The 25,535-nt window shown below is 41.5% G+C and overlaps 1 protein-coding gene across 1 annotated transcript in view; it reads right to left on the bottom strand.

Annotated features, from left to right (window-relative positions):
* RBFOX1 (RNA binding fox-1 homolog 1) overlaps positions 1-25,535 on the bottom strand; it is a 1,143,576-nt gene that overhangs the window by 629,172 nt on the left and 488,869 nt on the right. Inside the window, exon 4 of the mRNA XM_041462423.1 lies at positions 20,786-20,848. Coding sequence (XP_041318357.1) covers positions 20,786-20,848 — 63 coding nt within the window. The remainder of the gene's footprint in view (positions 1-20,785; positions 20,849-25,535) is intronic.

Genomic DNA, 25,535 nt, shown 5'->3' on the forward strand with positions numbered 1-25,535 from the left:
TTCATTTTCTGGTTTAAAAATGTAGCAGGGGATTTATTCTCAAGGCCAGTGAGGTTGATAGTTGTAGTGGATGGGTTTGTTAGGGTATGGTGGAGCTGGTTTTGAAAATTTTCATTTTTAAGTTGTTTTTTTTTTAAAACCAGAAATTAGCTAGGAAGTGCCAACATTTTGTGGAGCATCCCTAAAGAACAGACTGAACACTCCTATAATCACTGCTCTGAGAATAAAATAAATCAAAGGGATTTCCCCTCTTCTTCTGTCCAAAATAACACACACCAACTTTTATTACCTGCAGCTTACATTCAGAGCAGGAGTTCTCCAGGGAATGTTAAAAGAGCTCATCTGCCCCTCAGCTTTACACACTGAAGTCTGGTTCCACAACATCCCATCCTCAGCAACAGAACAGTGTTTCATTAAGAGTAAAGTGCTATCTTTTTACACAGGGAAAAAAAAAAATCACTTAAAAGCAGTAAAGGGTATCAGAGTGGTCCTGGAGGATATCAACTAGATAAGGTGTGTTAAACTTGTTGAAAATCACTTAGTATTATTTAACTGGCTGTCCCTACCACACTGAGCAAATCCAGCTAGATGCCAGGCTGGAGGGAAATTTCATGCCTTGTTGTCACAGGAAGGCTTCTGGCACCAGGACAAACACTGATGCCAGAAAAACCACTTGTCTCGTGAAGTGTCTCAAAGAAAGCTTTCCCTGTTGGCCTGGGCATGAGAATCCTTCTGGCACTCTGCTTTTGAAACCTTGCCTATCGTGCTCTGGCTGCTGGAAATAGATTGTTGATTTTAAAAGCAAACTTAAGTTGATATCAGCATTGCTAATCAATTTCTTGGTCCCTGACTGACTGTGTAAAATCAAGATTTCAAGGTCTTTTTTTTTTTTTAAAGCAGAAAAGGCCTCTGAGTGGGAAGGAGGCTGCAGCAGCTCTTTCCTGACTTCCCTAATGCTGTGAGATGCCAGGGCAGTGTCTTGGATAGACAGAATCACCCAGGCAGCAGGGCTGCCCTTTCCAGTGCTCTCCTCTCCTCCTAAATGTTGGTCACACTGGTCCCACAGTTGCCCAGTTCATCCCTTTAGGGCCAGCTGATGCAAACAACACTAACTCTACAAAACCCAATGCATTTCCAGACAGAGAAGCTGCCTGATCCAGCCAACAGCTAAAACAATACTATTTTTATATTCATGCCTACTCCAGGATTTTATGACCAAAAGTATTATTTAGGTTCCAGTAGAACATACTGGGAGATTCTGGACGCTTTAGATCCAGGTCCCACAGTGAAGCATGTTTTTGGTTGAAGCTGTAATATTACTGCTCTGAAACAACCAATGGCTCAATAATTTCAAATAATTTCAAAGATCTGTTTGAGGTTTTGTTTGGTTTGGTTTTTTTTTTTTTTTGGTTTTTTTTTTGTTTGTTTTTTTTTTGTTTGTTTGTTTTTGTTTTTTTTTGGTTTTTGTTTTGTTTTGGTTTTTTTTTTTTTAAATTAGAGGGGGTTTTCCTTCTGAATTGACTTCAAAACCACTTGTCTCGTGAAGTGTCTCAAAGAAAGCTTTCCCTGTTGGCCTGGGCATGAGAATCCTTCTGGCACTCTGCTTTTGAAACCTTGCCTATCGTGCTCTGGCTGCTGGAAATAGATTGTTGATTTTAAAAGCAAACTTAAGTTGATATCAGCATTGCCAATCAATTTCTTGGTCCCTGACTGACTGTGTAAAATCAAGATTTCAAGGTCTTTTTTTTTTTTTAAAGCAGAAAAGGCCTCTGAGTGGGAAGGAGGCTGCAGCAGCTCTTTTCTGACTTCCCTAATGCTGTGAGATGCCAGGGCAGTGTCTTGGATAGACAGAATCACCCAGGCAGCAGGGCTGCCCTTTCCAGTGCTCTCCTCTCCTCCTAAATGTTGGTCACACTGGTCCCACAGTTGCTCAGTTCATCCCTTTAGGGCCAGCTGATGCAAACAACACTAACTCTACAAAACCCAATGCATTTCCAGACAGAGAAGCTGCCTGATCCAGCCAACAGCTAAAACAATACTATTTTTATATTCATGCCTACTCCAGGATTTTATGACCAAAAGTATTATTTAGGTTCCAGTAGAACATACTGGGAGATTCTGGACGCTTTAGATCCAGGTCCCACAGTGAAGCATGTTTTTGGTTGAAGCTGTAATATTACTGCTCTGAAACAACCAATGGCTCAATAATTTCAAAGATCTGTTTGAGGGTTTGTTTGGTTTGGGTTTTTTTTGGTTTTTTTTTTTGTTTTTGGTGTGCAGGCATTCAGCTATTAGCAAGGACAACATTTTGATTCAAGTCATCCTTAGGTCATGGCAATTAATAAACACATTCTGTTCTACAATACTAAAATTCCCAAAAAAACCCCCATATTTCAATAAATCAGATGACTATAAATCATGTTTTTACTGAAACAAACATTAGATAATGGGAAAAATAATTGACCACACTCTTTCCTAAGCAGACCCAGATTATTAGTGGTTATGTTAAATATAGAAATTCACATCCAAGCCATTAATGCATGCTTAAAATGCATCAATAATTCAGGAATTCTTAAGTTCAACCTGGGAAATCACTTTTTACAGATAATATATAGCACAGCATTGTTAGATCATAAGCCACTGAGTGTGAAAAAGATGGAAATATGGCCAGCCCTGCCTTTTGTGCACATCAGCATAGCTCAGCACATTCCAGAGTGCCCAGCCAGTTCTGAGAGGTTCCTACAGCACAGCAGCCTCTGTTTGCAAAGCTCTGCCCTCCCAAATGGAGGGTGCAGAAACTGTGGAGATGCAGTGTGGAGATGCTACACCTGGCACAAAGCCCAGCCACACCTGGAATGGAGGAGCAGGCAGTGTTTTGTGACACTGCAATTTCCACTGAGTGCTGAGGGGAAATCTGGGAAGGCAAAGCACTCTGAGTGTCTCACACGTAGAGGCACTAATAGCTCACTCCCACCAAGGGGCCTGGGCTCCTATAGTTTTATCATTAAAGATTTTGGTCAGTCAACTGTGGTAGTAATTATCACATAAATTAACTGAGAGACAGGAAAATCAGAACCTAAGACAAAAAAAGCCCAAAAAACACTCATCTCCAGCAACAAAGTACAGGACTTCATTTTCCAGTGATATTTTCAAACCTAACACCAACAATGACCCAAGTTTTTTTTCTGGAATATTGCTTAGGTTACAGAAAGAAAGTCTATTAGTGAGTGCATTTACCCCCTGGTATCCAGCTTTTATCTGCTGACCTGTCAGAGTAAAACAATTTTGAAGATGTATTTTCAGATACAGGTGATTAGCACAGCAAGGAAAGCAGCAGAGTGAAAATTCTTTTTCAGAGAAGTGTTACTGCCAAGGAGTGTAGGTAGAAAGAAGGAAAAGCAAAGAACAAATCAGTGTGGGTACACTGGGCTACAGTGATCACATTGTTTTGGGTTGTGGGGATTTTTTGTTTGAGGTTGGTTGGGTTTTTTTAGATAAGGTTATTCTGTTTTAAAATACTCCATACCCTGCTCAGCTCTGCATGGTAATGTTATCTTTTCAATGCATTCAGCTGACAATGCAAATTTCTAAGAGAATCCTAAACTTTGTCTTTAGACAAGCGTTTAAATAAGGGCACCTTGAGATTTCATTGCTCCATTCCATCGCTCCAGTATGGGTTCAAATTTTATTTCTGCTGCCCTTGACAGAGTAGGGCTAATTTATTTTTAAATTTTTTTTAAGATCTCCAACAGAGAAAACCTCTCCCTGGCACTAAATGATGTTTGCTGTTAGGAGGTTTGCTGTGCATTTGTTGTCTAGTTTAGGATATTTTCTGTTCATTTAAATTCCAAGTTCATCCTTCACACAAGGAAAAGACAAAATTCCCTAACTGTTGTGGCACAGATGTTATCTACATGTATCAACATGAAGGAGCCTGAAATGCTTGGAGATCACACTGGGCAGTTGCTGATATAAATGAAAGGGCACGACTCTTAGCTAATTTAATTATGTCAATCACTACTCCCTGTAAAGTAATATTCTCTCCTCTCCTTTTCTCTTCTTGCATCTCTGCTGGTTTAATGATGTGGCAGAAAGAGGCTGAGGCCTGAAGAAGTTGCATGAACCTCTATGAACACTGGCACTGTTGCATAATTAACCCTCAGGCTGCTGAGGATGGCCAGGAGCTCTGGACACCAAGCAGGGACACCTAGAGCTGCCCAGGACAGTGTCCAGCCAGCTCTGGCACAGCCCCAAGAGCCCAGGACGTGCCCAGGCAGCCAGCCCTCAGTGCTCAGCCAGCCTCACAGTGGGAAATGCCTCCTGAGCAGAGGGAACCCCCAGTGCCAGTCTGTGCCCCCCGTGCCCAGCGCCTCTGCTCTGTCACCAGGCACTGCTGAAAGGTCCTGGCACCCTGTCCCTCGGTGCTCAGGCACACTGAGCAGGATGCCCCTGATTCTCCTCCTCTCAGGCTAAGAGTGCCACATCAGCCTTGTCCTGGGGAGGCCAGAGTGGCCCCTGAGCTGAGCAGACAGAAGGTCCCACTCCGTGTGCCAGCCACGCTCCTCCAGCAGCCCAGCACACCACTCAGCTCCTCTGCCATGAGGGCACATTGCTGCCTCTTTTCACGTGCTCACAGACAGGTTTTCTTTTGCTTTTTCAGTAACAGCGCTGACATTTTTCACTACATCTGTGGTCCCCCCTTAAGTCCACCATCCTCAGCTGTATTTCCTTATTAGTTTTACAGAAGACACCAGCCCACACTGTGAGGGTGGGCAGGCCCTGGCACAGGGTGCCCAGAGATCCCTGGATCCCTGGCAGTGTCCAAGGCCAGCTTGGACAGGGCTTGGAGCAGCCTGGGACAGTGGAAGTGTCTCGGCCATGGCAGGGGTGGGAGCTCTTAGTCTCTTCCAACCCAAACACTTCTTTGATACTAAAATTTCTATGAATCATTATTCTAGTAACACAACCAAAGTTCACATTCAAATCCTATTCTTTAAAAACCCCTGTGAGTGAGTGCTTCCTCAACACCCTCCCTGGAGCACTGGGCAGGCACAGAGGGAGTCCGTAATTGTACCATGCAGGATTTGGGATTTGTGCTGGGGCCTCTCTTCTGTTTTTGCACGCATGCCTCCATACTGCTGCTGAGTCAGAGGCCTTTAGGGGTTAATAAACAACAAAACATAGGTTTGGAGGTTACAGAATGAAAATAATTTGTCACTGCCCTCATATCATCATAGAATGATGATACTTGGAGATGTCATATTACAGAATTCTATGTAGGAAGAAGAAAACTGAATAATTGTTAATTCTGCTGTTACTCTTCCAGGCAATGGAATTCTTAAATATCTTCCAAATGACAAAAACAAATTACACATTTTTCTTTTTGGTTTTGCTTGCTTCATGCCCACAGCACCACAGAGATGTTCCCTGACAAAAAAAAAAAAAACACTGGATGAGCCAAGGAGATTGGATGGGATGTGAAATAAACCTGTGACATTTGGGGAAGCTTGGCAGGCAAAGAAATCACCACACAAAACCCCACACAGAAATCAGACCTCCAAAACTTTTAAAAGCAGCAGCAGCCAAAGAGCTGAGATCGGCAAATTAATTCAAGTTTGAATCTAACTTCCCATTAGCAATTACCAGTTTTTCTAAGGTTGCTTTCTGTCCTGCCAGTCTCCAGTCCATACTGGGAGGTGGGAGAAGGCAGTGGGAGACATTTTTCTCTTCTACACACAGCAGCAATGGCTTGTGAATAACATGCAGATGTTACAGTGCTTGTTTCACACGCTGCTGCAATGATTACATGTCATTAACTAAACAAAGAAAAATCTGAAATTAAAAAAAAGGGAAAAACCTGGAAAGGAAAAATCTGTCTCAAGACACGTTTCAGTTATCACAAGCTTAGCCCACAGCCTTTGCAGCTGGGTTTGTTGCAGGCTCCCTCCACACGAATATCGTCTCTAACAGAACCTGGCACACCAGAACCAAGGATAAGAAAATGATATTGAGATGATTTAAAGACAACATATCACAGAAAGTACTGAAAACCCCAGGGAAAATCAGTGTTTCTCTGTCTGGATGAAGGCTCCTTCTGGAATGTGTTTATTGAGATCCCACACCCCCCATGCAGGGGAAGTGTGAGTGACTCCCAAAAGACTGAATCTTCAAACTATAGATCTGCAAGAATAAACCCCACCAAGAACCAGGATTTATTGAGGAATTGCATAAATCTTCATGTGGTGCCTATTTATGCTGTACTGGCTTCAATCATTATGACCCCCAAAAAAATATTTATTGTACTAAAAGATAGAGGAATCACTTTAAATATGAAAATGTGTTTTAAAGGCTCATTGTGTACAGGGCATTTGCACACTGAGAATCTCGAGTAGCACTTTAGAGAGAGTTCTCAGACAGCTGATGTACTTTACCCTGGAGTACTTCTACCACTGGTTTGATATATTTGTTTATGCATTTCATAAAAACTCTTAGTTCAATAAATGCTGCAAGATCAAATAGCATGCTTTTGAATTATGCAAAATTCTATTATACATATTGTAAATAAACTCCATGAAACATTCATCAACTTCAGAACGGTTTCATAAGGACTCTGTGCAGTGCTTTCTCTTTGGTATATTTTGAGCATTACAATTTTGTTGTAGGTTAAACTTTTCCAGAAAGGAAACTACTTTGGTATCAAGACACATGCTACTCTCTCAACTGAAATACCATTTAATTTACCTTTTATGCCAAAGCATGAGCAACATAAAGCCACGGAAATGAGAAATGAAGTACAAATCACCACGTCTATCTCAGTATGTTTAACACCATTGAATTATTAACACTAGACCTGAGAAACTCCTGATATTATTGGCATTTTAATTCTTCTCTGATGTCATTACAACAGAAACTCTCTCCTGGCTCAACAACTGATCCTTTGCCCTCATTAAAAACAAACAAAAATTGCAGTCTGTGAGCACCTGTTAGCAGCGAAAGGTGGAGAGCACAGTGCTTTTCTGCTTGAAACCCATTTAGCACTTTGCATATTAAAATGTCTGATAGGACTTTGCAAGTGAATTTCAGAAAGAGCAGAAAATTCAGCTCAAAAAACCCTTAGGTAATAACCCAACAAGAAGCATGGGAAAGTAAATGTACTTACACCACATAAATCTTGTGCTCTAAATAAAACAGAGGATGAATTCTAATGGGTGGCAAATACAGGAGACGATTTTTAACATGATAGTTATGCCACTGAGGAGAAACCTTCTGTCAGACTTTGTTTCTGTTTGGGTTCTGGCTTTTCTTGTCTCTTTTTGAACACTCAAAGCAAAGCACCCCCTTTTACCCCTTGCTCAGAGGATCTTCCAATCTGCAATCACTTAAAATAGAACCAGGATGAAATTGCATAAAATCTTGCAGATATCAAAAGTCACACAATCCATAACAAAATAGAAAAGGGAATTTACTAGCAAACTCTGAAGTCACAGACACTAAAAGAAAATTTAATTCTAAAATTTCCTCTTCTGTTATACAGTACAGGCTTTCTGCTATCAGAAAGAACTCTTTTCACCAGTTTTACATTGATATTGAGGAAAAACCTCAACAAGAACACAAAACAGCACACAAAACAACTGGTTTTTCCTTATTTTAAGAGCTAATTACAGAAAAATGGTGTATGAAGACAGATTCCTGCACACAAATATGAGGAGATGCCTGTAACTCTTATTTTCTTCTGACAGACAGACTTAATTACAAACATATCTAACCTCAGAAAAAAGGTTTTAAATATAACTTCTACATTATTATATTTTCTATATTTATGCAAGTATTTTGGCTATAAAAAGAAAATTATTTTAATCAAGGGATTAATGAGAAAACTTGACATTCAAATTAGCTGTTACTCAACTACAGTTGACAAGTATTTTTCAGGAAGTTAATTTAGTTTCCTTCTCTCTCTCTTTTTTTTATTTTTTTTCTTTCCCCCAGTAACTCGTAACAGGAGGAATTATTTTACCTTATGGGCACTGATTTTCCACTGAAGTGCAGCCAAACCCCAGTGAGCTGGTGCTGCTGAGCCCAGCCACCCACCTGTGGGTAATTTCAGCACTCACAGATGCACCAATAGCCACTGGCAGAGCTCATCTAGCACAGACTCAGGGTTCACTTCAGAGAGATGTTCTAGCAAAGCAAGAGAGTTAAAATTAAAAAAAAAAAACAAATTAAAATAAAATATTAAAATCCAACTTAAATATCACCATTATATATCTATCTATCCATCCATCCAATACCACCTCTGTCTTTCTATCCATCTCTCCCTCCATCCATCCATCATCTATCATCCATCCATCCATCCCTGCATCCATCCACCATCCATCCATTCATACCTCCCTCATCCCTGTCCATCCATCCATCATCCATCCCTGTCCATCTATCCATCCATCCCTCCCTCCATACTCCATCCATCCTCCATCCCTCCCTCCATCCCAGGGAGCAGCACTTTGCCCTCCTTGGCTCACTGAGAAATGGCATCCTGAGTGTTTTTCTTCAATAATTCCTTGCATTTCTCCCCTTTCCCTCCCTGCTCCCATGAGTCACTCCCTTGCTATCCCACCTCACTTATTTATTTGGTTAGTTGCTTGCTAACTGCAGCTTATTTGCACTTAAAATAGTCATTATCTTCCAGCATATCTAAATAATTAGGCTAATGACAGCAGGTTTATTTCTGTTGATTCAATAATGCATCACAGATAATATCACCATCCCAAGTCTGCTCATTTAGGAGTCATTAATAAGGCCTTCCACCAAATGGCAGAGTTGGCTGGCACGCTGCATTCGAACAGAATAATGAGGATGCAGTTAGCTTTGTTTCATTTGCTCCTGAATTCTTATGTAAATGGGTTTTTTCTCCAGTGTTTCTCCATTATATAAACACCCAAATTTACTCCAGAAATGAATGAAAAACTGCCTTCTCTGTGTTCAGCTGAACTTAGGAATGTTGGAAAAAAAGCAGCAAATAAATACTGTGGCCTGTACCACACTCTTATATTAATGATATTTATTATTGACCATATTATTATATTGATTATATCCACAAAACAGTGTTAGCCCACTCCAGGTCACAACTACTCTGGGCAGCAGAAGACACAAAAGGTTGATTAAGGCTTGAGATTAAAAAGAAAATCCCATCCCCACACAGACACCAAACTGATTGCTCCTTGACCTTTGGCCCAGAAAACACGTAAATTATAAGATCATTAAAAACATACATTCAAATAACTGGAAGGGTTGTCTGACTATAATGTATTTTAATGGTTTTTCCAGTCTTGGGCTTATAATTGAAGTTATGAAACTATCCTCAGAGGCTGCAGGAACACAGAAGGGGATCAACAAAATGTCCCAGGTTTGCTCCTGGGGGCACTGCCAGCAACAAGGAACACACTTGGTTTGAAAGCATTTCCCTTCCCACCAGCACTGCCTGGGAAAGCAGCAACTGGCTTACAGCATCATTGGTGTTGATTACTATAAAATATGGATTTTCTTCTACCATTAATAAAAAAATTAAGAAAAAAAGGAGGATTGGGTAGCTAAGTATCCAAGCTGAGTGAAACTGCATGCCACATTACAGGACCCTGAGATGAGGTTCACCTGAAAGCCAAGGCACTGATTTCCTCCCTAAACAGATCAATAAAACCTTTTGGAATCTAAAATAATGTGATCAGATTCAATTCAATAGAAAATGGCTTTCAAGAAAACTACTGCCACTTTAAAAGATTTAAATAGCATTCTTTCATCATAATTCAACCAATATCTTTTTAAAGCCACTGAATAACATAAATGCTGATTCCTGTCTTTAAATTTCCCATTATGAATTTCTAGCTACACAATTTCTGTACACAAAAAAACCCATAACCAAGAGCCACACACCAGATCCATAAATACATCTTTAATGCCACACATCAGAGGAGCTGGTTTAACTGGATTGTGTCAGTTAAATCCCCTGTCCAACAACAATCACCTTTAGATGTTCAGGAAAGAATACAAGCACCAGCGTTGCCCACAGTGATCTGCAAAGAGGGATATCCTGCATTTTGTTGTGTAAGAAACACCATACATTAATTTAGACAATTATTCTTAACTTGCATTTATTTTTTGCGTCTGAACTATCCAGTGGAAAAGCTGTTGAACAGCACAAAAAGAGCCATGCTTTTCATGAGTCATTGACTCCATAATCCCTGCCTTATGAGTCCTATCACTAGAACATCAATATTCCAATCAATATCAGTAATAATTCCAATCTATCCTTTCTCCATTTCACTCATCTGTCACTCCTTTTCCAGGGAAAGGCTGTACCATCAATTCCCTGCCTTCCCTGCACACCAGCTCCTCCTCCCCTCTGGCCATTCCTTCCACCTTCCCTGGACCACACTTCTGTGGGACACAGGGGAACCAAAATTTGTGCACAGCAGCACATGTGAAACCAATTCCCACTCCAGCAGAGACAGGGCTGTATTTTCTGTGTTGAATGCCTTTTCTCAAAGTTGCTAAATACTCAATTTGCTTTTTCTGACAGCTGTCAAGCATGGAACTAATGCTGCTGAGAACTCCATCTGATGTTTCCAAAAAAACACTTCTGAGCAATAATAGTCACACACGCCCTCATCAAGGCAAGATTTCCATCTATTATCAAATTCTCCAAGTGATTTTTTTTTTCTGGCACTTAATTCTTCAGCTTTCTGCACTTTCCCCATCAGTTTTAGTTCTGCCTGCTTGGAACAATCCTGTCTCAACAGTAATATGTGACATTGTTTTGTCCCTTTTACAAACTGAACACTGTAGATTCCCATGCACTTCCCTCCATCAAGCCCCTTCACCGTAAAAAATCAATTTATTGAAAAAAATCAAAAATCAATAAAAAATTATTAATTCCAGTGGAATTCTGGCAACCCAGTGGATTCTTTACACTTCAGCCTCCTGGTTCATGGATGTGCCCCTAAAGTCTCCCCATCCCTTCTCCTCTCTGTGCTGAGATCCCAATTTCCAGCCCCCACTACCCACGTGTGTCTAAGGCTGCTGCTCTCCTCTGGCTCTTGGCTGCATTTCCCCTGCCCTCCTTGTCTTCCCAGTGAATCCTTCTGCTCTTTCCTCAGCATAAGCTGTATCTGCCGTCTGCACCACATGGCCTTTTATCAGCAATGACTACCTGCCACACACAGGGCTGGGAGATCTTGTTTCCACTCTATGTGATTTCTTGAATAACTGGGTCACCAAGTGGGGTTTGCCTTGTCCAACCTTCCTGCAGTGGTTCCATTGCTACTGCAGTTCAGGCAGATAATCCCACCTCCCTAAAGAACAGATCTTTGTATGAGAACCTTCCCAGCTTTGCTGCAGAGAACATTAGTCCTTGGAATTTTGGAATTGGGCTTATTTTCATGTTAGAATATTCTCAGGTGGCCTTTCCATACATTTTAGGGCTTTTATTCTTTCCATCCTGCACTATTAGCAATGAAACAATTATGTTGTTTTTCTCCCTTCTGTTCCTTCAGCATTGAACCCAGAGAGCCCATAAAGGAAGGGACGAAATCTCCCTCTGGAATGCAGCATGAATCAAGGCAGGACTTCATTCCAGATCTGAGGGAAGCAGGAGAAACATCCCACAAGGGGGAGAAGTGGGATGGAACAGAAAGAAGAGGAAGAGGAGTGTGCCTGGGACAGAGTGATGAAATCTCCAGAGGGTGCAGGCAAAACAGTGCTTGGGATAATTTCCCCACTTTGAACACTAAAAAGGTCTCCCAAGAAACCACAGAGGCAGAGTTTGAATACCAGGAATGAGCATTAATGAGGGGGATGTTTACAAGGATCTGCATTTGGGACCAGTGTTCTGGAAGAAATAATTTATTGACATCTGGAGACCGAGCCACAGTCAATTTAAATATGGGCCATTTTCTTTAAGAATATGAATCATGAAAAACTTGTCTCCTATTACATCAGAGTCTTTCAGGAAAAACTAGATGATGATACAAACACCCCTGAACCTACCGAGGATCAGTCTATTCCATTTAACTGCATATCAGTTGGTACAAAATATTAGTATTTCAACAAGCGAACTTCAGAGCTGCTTTACAGGTACTCTCTGCAGAATGTTACTGCTCTCTCCCTCTGATACCCAACAAAGCTGAAGAAAAACCCAACTCTAATATTATTCATCAAGTTATGCAAATGCAGGTTTCCTGTGGTAGTTAAACATTAAGTCTAAACAAGTGGTTTTTTAGCCACAACTTATCAAAAACAGAGTGTGCTGTTCTGAGCATACCTGGAGATTTTACATCGAAATCCTCCTGAACACATTCCTTAAATAAACAGTCCTGAGTCAGTCATAGGAACTTGTATTGAGCTGCCATAAAAACACTTGTGTACTATCTGCTTTCACTACTTTTAGTGGGTTTATTGTCTTACTAGCTCTCATCATTCTTTCATTTCTCCAGGTGAGTGTTATTTGAAGCCCAATGATTCATGCATTCAGAATTTCTGCCTTGAATGACACCGATATCTCCACAAAGCTGATTCTGCCCTGATCCATCCAGCTCCCATTGTCAGATTATCCAACTGTTTTAGCAGAAGTGATCCCCTCAAAGTGTGATCAGAGCACACAGGGCAGTAGAGCCCATTCCCAGAGATGGGGCTCCTGCCACTTCATCATTTCCCCCTAACTTTAGATTGAATCCTCTGCAGATCTTGCTATTTACATGAGAGTTTTGCATAATTCTATTTCACATTTTTGCTGCTAGGTTTCATCCATGGTGCTCCTGCCTCCTGTATGCTTTTCTTTACAGCTCTCTATTGTACTACTAGGGACCAAGGTGCAAAAAAGCTTGTCAGACAAAACAAGGCCTATTGCCTGAAGGAAAAAACTTGTAACCAGAAAATACAAATATTTGGAAACCATAACTCATGCTGAAATTTTCATTTGGGTTTCAAGGAATCTGAGTGGCAAAGAAATTGATTTGTTCTTCAATATCCTAACCTGGCTTACACAAAAGACAGAAAAACCATCTTAAATTATTTTGTCTCTGCAATTTCTATTACTTGTAGGCTGTGCGGATCTAAAAATCAATAGCACACAACATCTTGGTCTTGATAAAAACATAATTTGTGAAGGATTTCAGATCAATTTTTTTTTTCTCAGTGTAGGCCCAATAGATATATTTTTTCTATAACTGTGTCATTTAACTGTGTAAACTATCCTTCAAGATAAGGGAAGAAACCACCACAACAACAAACTCTCCAACAAACAAAACCACTCTGCCAGTGCTTCTCCATTCTTTCCTAGGTGTGCTCATGAAAGTTCCTCTGGGGTGCAGATGAGGAAAGCAGAAACTTCCCAGTGAAGAAAACCAGGAGTATTATAGGTGTGGCAGGGGTAGGGTTAATTTCCATCACAGAAGCCCATGTGGGGCTGTATTTTGGATTTGTGACTAAAGCAGTGCTGATAAGGGTGTTATTGCTATTGCCAGGCTGTGGCTGAGCAGTGTTTGCACAGCATCAGAATTGTCTTTATTTTTTTTAACTCTTCTTCTTTTTCCTCTCTCTCGCCTTAACCAGTGAGCTGGGGCTGCACAAGAATTTAGGAGGGCACACAGCTCTCACTCTGCACACACAGACAAGAGCTCTGCTCTTTGACACACTGCCCAAACTTGCCCTGATTAGTGTTCAATGGGTTTTGGTAGGTCACAGACAAACTGCTCTCCTTAATGCATTAACAGATGCAAATATATTTCAGCAGTGTAAAAGATAAAGGGTTAACTCCTTGGTGAGAAATCCCACACTGCTGAACCCCCATGCTAGGTTCTAGAATGCTCCACAGTGCAGTGAGCTCCTAGGAAGGCCCACAGTCAGAAGCAGTTCTGGGAGGTACATCTCAGTTTCTGATATTAAACACTCCTGAAGGAAAAGTAAATGCTGCAAGATACAAATCTATTTTGCCAAACTCCTGTTGTTTCACCTACTTAAATTCTTCAAATGATGCAGCATGAGGATAAACTTTTCATTTTACATCAACAGATCTTTCTTACTCCCCAGAGCTCTCCTTCCTCCCTAGAGATGCATTTTCCAACTGCGGCCCCATATCCAAAATTTAAAGACCTATCAGTTACATTATTTCTAATACATCTTGCAGGAGAAATAAAAATTCCCACAAAGGCTGTTGTTTATTGGTTGTGCATGTGCTACACAGGAATTACACCACAACACAGACTTGTGAGCTCAGTAACTAACCTCAAATGGAACGGTGGGACAAAAAGGAAATTAAATTTTTCCCACCTCTAAATTCCTGCCATCCAATGCTCCTGTTCATTTCCATGAGCAGTAAAAACATTCCCCCTCTGGAAGAGGACCAGGCTGTGCCCAGGGATGCTCAGCAGGACCTCAGATCAGGGCACAAAAAGACATCTACAGTGGCATTAGATGGACTCTGAGTGCTCTGTGTGCAGGGATAGTGATTCCCCACTGACGACAGCCCTGAGTGACCACACTTGGACCCTGAGTGACCACATTTGGACCCTGAGGTATCAATGAAAGGCAACCCCCTGGCAGAGAGTAATGTGCTCTGACTCCATGATTCAGAAAGGCTGAACAAATGCTTTATTAAGCTATACTATATTACACTAATACTATACTAAAACTATACTAAAGAGATACTATACTATACAAAAGATACTATAGAAAAACCCATACCTGTCTGAGACAGTCAGGACACAGCTTTGACCCAGTTGGCCAAGGAATCAAAACAACCCTCAGCAGAATCCAATTAACCAAATCACTTTGGGTAAACAATCTCCATAACACATTCCACATGTACAAAACAACAGGAGCAGTGAATAGACATAAGAATTGTTTTCTCTTCTCTATGTGCTTGTCACTGCCTTCCCAAGCAAAACCCTTGGGAAGTTGTGCTTCCTGCTCTCTGTGAAAGAGCTGTGGCTACACCTGAGGGACTTCACTCTAACCTGAGGGACCAATCTGACCCTGAGTGACCACACTGTGACCCTGAGGGACCTCATTTTGGGACCTCACTCTGACCTGAGGGACCAATCTGACCCTGACCTCACTGTGACCCTGAGGGACCTCACTTTGGGACCTCACTCTGACCCCGAGTGCCATGCTGAGGTCCAGGGCTCTCCCTGTCCTTGGCCAGCCTTCCTGCCTCAGCCAGGCTCAGGCTGCAGCTGCAGCCAGGATGGAGCAGCACTCACCGTGGCACCAGCTGTGTTTCTTCCAGCAGCACACCCCAAAACCCAGAGCAGCCTGGCCAGGTTTAAAATTTGCTGTACTGAACTGCCCAGGTGCCTGCCGTGGCTACACCTCCACCCTGCATAGCCAAAAAAAAGTTGCAGAAGTCTGTAAGCTCTTCAAAGAAAATGGGATCAAGTGCATATCTTCATGAAAGGATGGGGACACCCTTGGCATGACCCAGATCATCACTAGGAATGTCACATTTCAATTAGCTTTGCCCTGTGTTGACAGGACTTTGCATATCACACACTTTCCATGCACATTTAATAACTGCAGGATTTTCTTAGAGAAAAATTTCAAATTTTATGAGACAGGAAGGAGCATGAAATTATATGGTCTTTTTCACTGTTAAATGAAAAAATCATTAAGAATAAAAGTTACTGGATTAGAGGCAGAGCAGAGGAAAGATGGCCCAAGAACGTAGGCAATGATTTGGGATTTGAGAAACATGAATTCAAATCCTAGCTCTGCTATAGTCCTTCTCCTGGCACATCACTCAGGCTGCTCAATTTTCTGGCTTCTCCTTCTGTAATAAAGAGATAATAGCACATACTAATCTCACAGGAATATTGGGGCTTGATATCTCTTAAATGCCACGGAGCTGTGGAAATGAACTTGATCAAAACCCCCTTAATGCTGCAATCTGGAGAATATCCAGAGTGCAAACAATTGCCAGGAAAGTATTTTGGCTGTTTATATGCATGTAGAAATTTTCATAAAGTCTGAGTAAGAAAATGTCTGCACTGTGATGTTTGTGAAGGAAGAATCTCAGTGGTGTCAGAAAACAGGCTGCTGTGTACAGTAAATTCACAGGCCCACGCCAGGCTGTATTTAACCCCTAAGGCTTTTACTTGGTTAACTCAAAACACCACTTGGAAAGATGGAGAATTTAGAAAGTTCACAGAAGAATCCATCAGAAAGAAATAGGGAGTTTTTAAAAGAGAGAAGGAGAGTTTCTAAAAGAGAAGAAGGAGAAATTAGGAAATTGTTACAATATTTCTTTACATGCACATTTGTAGACAGCCAAGGAAAAATTACAAAGCTAATTTTAGTTATAGAGTTATAATTTGTGATAATGTACAGTGATATTTCAAAAAAACCCTCGTGTTGGGAGTCTGCCTCTTGTTTTCAAGATGTCCTATTTGATTTCAGTGAGCCTTATGCTCCTGAATTTTCTTTGAGAGAGTAACTTCAGCTGCCCAAATAAATACAGAAATCACCTGCAGCAGTGATAAAGCACGATCTAAACAAGGACAGCTCCTTTATTTCTGTAGGAAGATCATGGTTTCAGTGAATTGAGCAGCAGGATCACCAGTAAATCACAAGCAGACCACTGATACTCTGGTTTGTAGCCCTTTCACCATTCAGGAAATGACAAATTATAGCAGTGGTTTAACAGTGACTCCTATAAACCTGCTCCCACATAAATGCTCCTTTGTCAAAAAAAATGGTGATTTGACTCATAAAAACTTCACATTAATGACAGCAGGAAAAAAACCCACAACATTTTCTTCCCTGGTGGTAAATGAAACCTTGGAACATGCAGCCTTAAAAAACCCCAAGCCCACCAAATTAAACAAAAGAAGAATATTTAGCTCCCTAAACAGGAAAGCACATATCTAGTGAAACAAATCTAACTAATGGAAAAGCAATATTACAAATCAGCCACCTAACACTGAATTACCTCGCAGCAGCACTAGGGAAAAAAAAAAAAAAAAAAAGATAAACCCAACACAGGTCAGGCTCAGCTACCCTAGTTAAGCTTTTTCTGAAGCAAAAACATCCATGAGAATATTCTGCTGCTCATCATTAGGAGCGGGTAAATGCCTCACTGCTCCTGGTCCTTAATGAATTCCTACAATAACTGTTGAAGATAGTTGAAGATATTGCAAAACAATAATGAATAATATGACAGTGGAGCAGATCCTAACAACTAAACAGTTCCCCATCCTAGCTGAGATAAAGTAATGGAGCAGAACTTACTGCATCATTTACGCTGTCTAACTACCATTCTTCATCCCTTTTTTACTGTAATTTGCACATATCAGTAATTCAAAGTGCTGCAATTTAAAAAATATTCAACTCTCTAGACTAATACTCTCATTGAGACTGCATCAGAATAGAGAGAGATGAATAAAAAAAGAATACCATCATTAATTCTTTTTTTCTTCTGTATTTTTTACAATAAAGTTATAATATTTGTTTCTTTCTAAGAGAATTGTGCTATTTTATAATAGGTCTCTTTCACAATTATTTTTTTTCCATGCCTCTCACGTGGAAATCCCTGGATCACATTAAACTCCTCAGACTCCTCTATGGCAGGCTATGATGTTTTGGAAAATAGATGTATTTTTTTAACAATTTTTCAAGATGTGTTTAATGAGGGGGAAAAAAGGACTCATAATTCCCTATAATATTTTCAATGCAATTACAGCTGTTTCTCCCTTATTTTGTTCTGCAAGGAAAACACAGCTCACTCTAAAATTAGAGAAAAGGGGTTTAAATGCCTTTCCTTTACTGGCTTAATAAGCCCTTCCTGCAGGTGCCTCTGCATCACTGCCAGACTGCTCTGCAAGGTAAGACTGGAGAGCAAAAGCCTTTTAGCATAAATGTCTTTCCATCCAGCAGGGTTTAAAACATGGACAGTCATGGCAGACCTTCCAAAGGATGAAGCTGTCAAATTAACATGAAGCAGCACCCCTGGCTCATCCTTTCTCTGTTACTGTAAAATCTCCTAGTCAAGGAAAGGTGTTACTCATAAACAAGATCACTTAATTACAGTGTGTTTATCAAATTATGGAACAGCTGTTGCTGCATGCACAACCTGAAGAGTAGGAAAGAAACAACAGAAGGAGCAAGAATTGTAGAAACTTTCTGCCAAACACTGAAACACTTCTGATTGTTTTCTTTTCTCAGAGAACTCCGGTGCAATACCGAAGGGAAATGTCTTGTTTGCCAAAGGATTGCAGTTTCAGGCAAGGGAGGTGTGTAGGGGAGGGCAAAGCACAGCAATTCGTCTTTCAGAATAAGCTCAGAGAAATGTGCCCCAGCCCAGCTGAGCCCCCCTTCCCTGCCAGCACTCACAGGTCAATCCCAGCTCCTGGGTCCCACCTCGGGCTGGGATAGCACCGCCAGAGCAGGGTGCTGCTCCCAGCACTGCCCTCTGCATGCAGCGTCCCCACCTCAGGGAATGTCACTTGGTCCCCAGGCAATGGGACAACCTCTTCATGCCAGGGAATGAGTGAAGACTCTGCTTTATCTGGGTTTTCCATCCATTTCTGCTACAGACCCCTGGCCAGTCACTATTTGTCCTTGATTTCCCACTGTATATTTGGAACAATTCTATCTCCTCTGCCTGTCATGTTTATTTTCAGTGGTTTTCTGGAGCTGTCCTCTATTGCTTTGTTTACTGGTTTGCTCAATGCACTGCAGCTTTGCTGGAGTACTGGAGGCATTACTGGACCATTAACAGAAGAAGGTCAAACACCCAAATCCATAGGCTGTGAAACTGAATTTTAAAATCCAGGATTTCTCTAGTTAAAACTAGACTTACCTCAACAGATTTCCCTATCAAAATGAAACAGGAAAACACTGCAAAGCAATTATAGCTATGTATTGTACTGAAATTCAACCCAAGGACACTGAATACAAAATTCACTTATTACAAGAGATTTTGAGAAGGAGCAGATATTCATTTCAACACCTACAATTCCAACACCTTAACACCTGTGTGCTGGACTGGAATTTCTGGTTTGAAACGCCTTTTTTCAGGCAGGGAAGGGGACAGAGCGTTTCAGCAGTGTGGTAGCTGTGCCCCATGTTCCCGGGGTGAGGAGGGCATCCCGCCCAGCCAGATGGAGCTGCCAGGAGCCAGCTCCCATCCAGAGCTGTTTCCAGGCAACACTGGGGCTGGGGCTGAGCCTGCTGACACAGGGACCCCTCAGCTGATGGAGAGTGCTGCTGCTGGGTTATGGGCACCAGGAAAATAATCAACAAACCATGCACGTGGAGGTTCGGGAGCATGAAACCTTCCTCAGGTTCCAAACGAGCATTTTCTTCTTCTTTCTTCTTGTAGGTCCTCAAACCTCTGCTTTAGCTTGCTGAGGGAAAAATGAATCTCTTTTCCTGGAAACTGGATTTATAGCTATTGAGGCACTGTGTCCACAGCCAAATTAATGTGAGCTTCCTCAAAACATGTTGTGATTATCTCAGGGACTGCTCTCTCCCCTGGGCTGGAAACCCCAACCTCCTTCGTGCAATTTTTACCAGAATTTTTCTAACAAAAGCTGTCAATTGCATCAAATTCTGCTAAGGGCTGTAAGGTTATTCTGTGCTAGAAAATACTGTTCGTGACAGAGGAAAAGCTGAAAGCAACAAGCATGCTGAGCATTACAGAATTGATTTAAATCTATCCTCAAGATGAACAGGCTTTTTTTTCATCCAGTAAGCCAGGCAGTCTTTTTGAAATAATGAAATCTTATTTCAAAGACATTAGGAGGAAGATTGTGTTCAGTGTAGGAGAATAAATGCAAAACTCTTCTTTTTTTTCTAGCAAGGACTGTGTGTCTAATTTTTTCAGTGACATGAAACTGTGTGTGTTGGGGCACAACTCAGCTTCTCCACATTAATACAGTGGAACAAAAAAGTGAACATAGTCTATTATTTTGTCAATACCCATGTGCAACACAGAACAAAGAAGAGTGTAATTATAAATGTATATAAATCAAAAATATATTCAGCCTAATACAGAACAAGCCATGCTCATTATCTAAGACAAAATATCTGAGAACGAGTTTATTTCAAGCAGAGGATTATTATTAAGAAGTATAAAATACACATCTACCACACATTACACAGTTTTGTCTGACACTTCTGCATTTACCATAAGTATAGAAAGCTTTACCCTGAATAAAAATTGCTTAATCATTATTGGTTTTATGTAAGTGCTACAAAGAAAAACTTCAATAAAGAATAAATTCCAAGTATGAATGAGCAACAAGTGTTTTGGAGTTGAAAGCCTCTTCTCAGAAAGGGAAAAGGCAAAAAATTAATCAGCACAAATATTTTTTTCACATGCCCTATAAATTTTGGAGCTTAATTCATTGTATTCCCTATTCTGACTTTATAGAGAGCATTTTCTAAAGGACAGCATGATGAATTAATTATCCAGAGCTGTTCTGAGGGCAAAAAGTGTCTGTGAGTAATCTGTACGCAAAGTAATCAGCCAAAGGTGACACAAACACGACAGTGACACAACCCAAACACGCACAAGGGAAACAAGAGAAAATCACTTTAACCTACAGCCAGAACCAGGCAAGATTCTTTCCTAAGGATGTCACTGCTCACTGAAGACTAAAAACCCTCAGACCCTTCACTTGTGCTCTATTAGCCTGGTGATGCAGCAAGCTGGAGAGTCCCAGGGATTTCTGCATTAATTGTAAGAGCACAGGAGAGATCTGGAAAAATCAACAGGCAAGACAAAAACCCAGGGACTTACTGAGAGGAGGCTCTGCTCATGGAAACAATAGGCACCACTCGCATGGGGCTTCTGTGGAGTTTCCTGGGGAGAGAAAATCACATTCTTAGTGGGAATGAGGGATCAGGGCAGCTCCTGCTTGTGCCCTGCCCTCAGAGAAAGATCCAACAAAAAATACAATTGTTAATGCACTGCTTGGGCTGTCACTGCACACACTGGTGGGTCAGAAGTGTGTTTTTATTGTAGTGCAAAGCCAAACAGAAAAACCTGGTTATCGATTCACAAGCGTGATTTTATTATTTATTACACATTGCATGGACAGTAAATGTGTTCAGACAGTTTGCAATGCATTTGAAACCAAAAATCTATGTTTTCATTGCAAATTTACCTACTAAAATAGACATTACTAAGCTATAACTGTAAATTTTCCCCAGCACAGGTTTCTGTTTCAATAGGAACACACCACTGTAATTTGCTTTTTGTGTATCCTTCAATTGAAAATTTGCAGCATTTTTGCAAAAGAAAACTTGTCATAAAATGCATAACCAAAAGGGGGGCTTTCAAAATATACTTTACCAGCACATATTTGGGGATTCCAATAGGGTAACACTCTATTCCATTCTTATTAATGAGCAGCTGTGACATGAAACATTTTACTGATTTATTCACTGAATTCTAGCAGGTACAGTAAGTTCAGCCATGTTTTACCTAACAGATTCTCCCTACATGCATTTTTCATTTCCACGTGCAAATAGCATTACAGATTCTTTGATACAAATACTCCTGAAAATAGAATTGTTGTTCATATTTTGAGTCTCCAAAGATAATGCACACTTTGGTCAGAGAATAATCAAATCATTCTGTGAGTAAATCTAACATACTTTTTATCCACTTCAGTAAAATTCCTAACAGTAAACATATTGGGTATTTTTTCACAAAATATCCTGTCCTTTATATGTGGTATCACTTTCAACAAAAATAAAAAAATAAATAAAATAAGAAAAAAATCAGTGGAGTTTCTTTCTAATGCAACTGAGGAAAAATGGGAACAAGAAGCACCAGTAGCAGAAAGGCACAGGCTCTATAAACACGTCAGGCAGCACTGCAATGATCACACACCCTGATAAAAGAACTTCAGAGTTTGGAAAGGTGACAAGCAGGAACAGCAAACACTTGAATTTCTGTCTCCTTGGAGCTGGGACATCACTAGGGGAGCATCTCTTGGAGTTGAGAGCTAACTTCACACTGATGCTCTCAGCAGCAATGGCAGCTCCCTGACTGCCCAAACCCTCCCAACAACCAATTTCTGAGCTGAACACACAAGTTTCTTTTCATTTACGTGTTGTTGGGCAAAAGCAAGAGTGGCACACTTAGAAACTGTCACTCTGTACAGATTTCTGCCCACCCAAGGGAACACCCAGCCCTGCTGGGCACTGCAGCCCCCGGCACCACCAGCCAGCTCAGGGCAGCTCCTTGAGCAGGGCAAATCCCAGAACATCAGTGACATTCCCCACTCAAGGGAACACCCAGCCCTGCTGGGCATTGTAGCCCCCCGGCACCACCAGCCAGCTCAGGGCAGCTCCTTGAGCAGGGCAAATCCCAGAACATCAGTGACATTCCACCACCCACCCCACTGCAGGTCACAGTTTCCAGGGCTTGTACAGACTGAAATGATCTGCCTTACCAAGCACACTGAATTTGTTACCCAGCTACTCTGGCAATACCTACACAACCAGGAGGATTTCAGGCATATTCACATGACTTTATGAAACAACTTTCAGTAGAAGGAAATACTGGAAGAAGCTGGAAAATGCCAGTAGTTTTGTGTGAAAAACCTCTACTGTAATTGTGATAAAACCTTATTTACAGGCCTCAGGATAACCTGGCTGGCTCTGGATTTGGGCATTACACCTTATTCTTCACACTGACACGAAATGCCATTGAGAGCTGCCCACACAGCCACAAGCAATCCTGTGGAGAAACACCACATGCACATCTCCTGTGCTAAACTTCCTTTTCCACAACTGCCATAAATTGTGGCAAAACATGAAACAGGCAAGTTTTGCACTCCAATGACTGAGAAGTAAATTCCCAATCAGCCAAGTTTTGCTTGCAGCTGGTATTACAACATCTGCACGTGGCAGGCACACAAAGAGCAGCAGAACCTGAGCACAGCGCTCCTGCTCTGCTCAGAGACAAGGGAAACTGCACAGGCAGCTGGAGGGAGTCCAGCCGAGTGTGTAGGGAGAAGTTTGGCACAGATGATGATCTATTAAGATTCACTTAAAAACAAACAAGTGTTTCCAGGTGAAAGTGTCAGTACTGAGACACCCCAAGGGCTTCTCACTCAGGGCAGCAGCTCAGGCAGCCCCAACAAGCTGAGGTTGTTTGTGGGAACCCAGGGCACCTGTGTGCCCTGGGATGCCCTGACCCCTAGGGAAGCACTGACTTTGACCCTCATTCACGGAGAAAGTTTCTTAGACTTCAAGATAGACCAGAATCCACAAAAATGTGAAATAGATTATAGAGAGTAGTGTGGTGTAGCTCTTAGGGGGGAAATTTAGGTTTGGGGATTTTTAGCATGTTGTGGATGGAAGCAAGATGGAGGGCACAGGGTGTCGTCCTGGGCTTCTTCTTCATGCTTTTTCTTTCTTCTTCTTTATGGGTTTGGGTGGCATTCTGTAATTGGGTGGAAAAATCAGCATTGCGGGCTTTTGGGGACCAGTTATTGGGTTAAAAGGGGAAATAATCCAGGTGTCAGTTCTTAATTGGATAGTTGAGTCTTAAAAGACCTTGTAACAAGAGATTGTTGGCCATTTTTGTGGTGCTTTTCCAGTGCACTGAGCCTGGTGTGGACAGCGTGCAAAACTCTAGATAAGATAACAATAAACAAGAACCTGAAGACCTAAAAAAAAATCCAGTGCATCTCTCTTTCCTGACACAAAACTGCTCCAGGAGGGTCTCCCCCGACAGGGGAACCCCTGGCAGGGCCCAGCCTGAGTCCCAGAAGTGGGGAATTGGCAGCAGGTACCCCAGCAGTTGTTCTGCAGGGTCACTGAGAGACAGAGCCCCAGGCCATGCAGGCTTCAAAAATATCACCAGAGCCAAGCATTCCAAGAGTATCCCAGACATGTTATTATTTTCCAGTAGAAGTGGCTTCGTTAAGCATTATATTAAAGAAAAAAAAATAACCTAAAGCAATAATAAAAATCACTACTAATACATATATACAATTACTAAGTCTGACTTAACATCTACTGCTTCAGAGCTTTATCAAAAGCCGTCTAAATTGATCTAATCAGATATTTTTTAATTCTGTTCTAAAAATGCAATTAAACAATGATATCTCTTGCTGCAAGTTAAAAGCCATTCCCTTTAGATAACAACCAAATACAACAAGCAGTGAGTTCTGCCATCATTAGACTTCTAACCATATTACTTCTATTTTGAGGCTTTTTTTGTTTGGTCTCAGTTTAATTTCCTGTCAGCCTTACAAGAGATTTCTAATGTTTGGGCTGTAGGATATGCTCTGATTAAAAATAATCTTCCCAATTACTGCCTGGCACGACTCTACTGCCACATGCACTCTGCCACTGGCTTCTGCATTTCTGTCAGCAGTAATTGTGTCTGTAGCTTCTAACTGTAAATGAAAACCCAGGGGGCATATTTGGGTTCCAGTTTCCTTTGCCCAGCCATATCTTTTAATTTGCACTGTCTGTCAAAAGGAGATGTTTGTAGGCACTAAAAGGAAATCCTCAGAACATCAGGTTAAAAAAAGGGAAAAGGAGAAAAAACGAAATGCAACTGGAATATGATAAACCACATTTGATATTTATGCCAGGATACTCAACACAGAGCAGTTCACTGCCTTGATTAGCCTTAGAAGAGAGGACTGAAACCATTTCCTGAGCATTTCTAGCTGCACTTTATTACCATTAAATGTAATCCTGAATCTTAAGCATCACCTTAGTATGGCTATTATTTTTTTTTTTAAATTCAGTCATTACAATGAATACTTTACAGAACAGCATTTCCTAGCACAATGGAAACAAAAAAATGATTACTTCTCAGGTTCTGGGGCCTGGCCTCAGCTGTGCCATGGGGTTTCCATCTCCAGCCTGGCTGACCCTCAGACATGGCCTCTGACTACACTGCCCTCCTCTCCAGCCTTTGGGTTCCTGTGGAGACTCCAGACCCCAAGGGTCCCCTTGTCCCCCTCCATCCCAAGGGGCTGCTGCTCCTGGAGTCCTCAGGTGGATCCTGGGGCTGTCAGTGTGATGCCTTGGGAAGGCTGGCCTAGAGCAGAGGCTGGGCAGAGCTAAAGGATAAAGCAGGGATTTATTAGAAGGCCTCAATGGATCCACCTTGGGCAGCACAAGAGCCAAAGATGAACCAAAATGAGTCAAAGATAAACCAAAATGGTCACAAAATGGACAACTGCTCACAGGGTCTCTCACTGTGATCAGTTCTGCTCCATTTTCATATTGGAGTTCATTGTCCAATTCCAGCTTTAGCTCATGCAGTCCCATCCTTGTTTTTCTCTCTCCAGCCCACGTTGTTTGTGCTCTTGGGCTGAGATTTGGATCATTTGTCCTTGGTCCCCAGCTAGAGCAGGAATTGTTTTGTCTCCCTGCTCTGTGCAGAGAGCTCACCATCCCCTCATGTGAAGCCCAGACCCACACACTAAAGCAGCTCAGAATCTGAAAAATAGAAAAGCTAAAGCCTGAGGCTCAAGTGGAGCTCCTGTCTCAGGAGCTGGCTCTGCTCTCCA

This window comes from Pyrgilauda ruficollis, unplaced genomic scaffold (assembly GCF_017590135.1).
Source record: "Pyrgilauda ruficollis isolate IOZ18807 unplaced genomic scaffold, ASM1759013v1 scaffold16, whole genome shotgun sequence".
NCBI classification, from domain to species: Eukaryota; Metazoa; Chordata; class Aves; order Passeriformes; family Passeridae; genus Pyrgilauda; species Pyrgilauda ruficollis.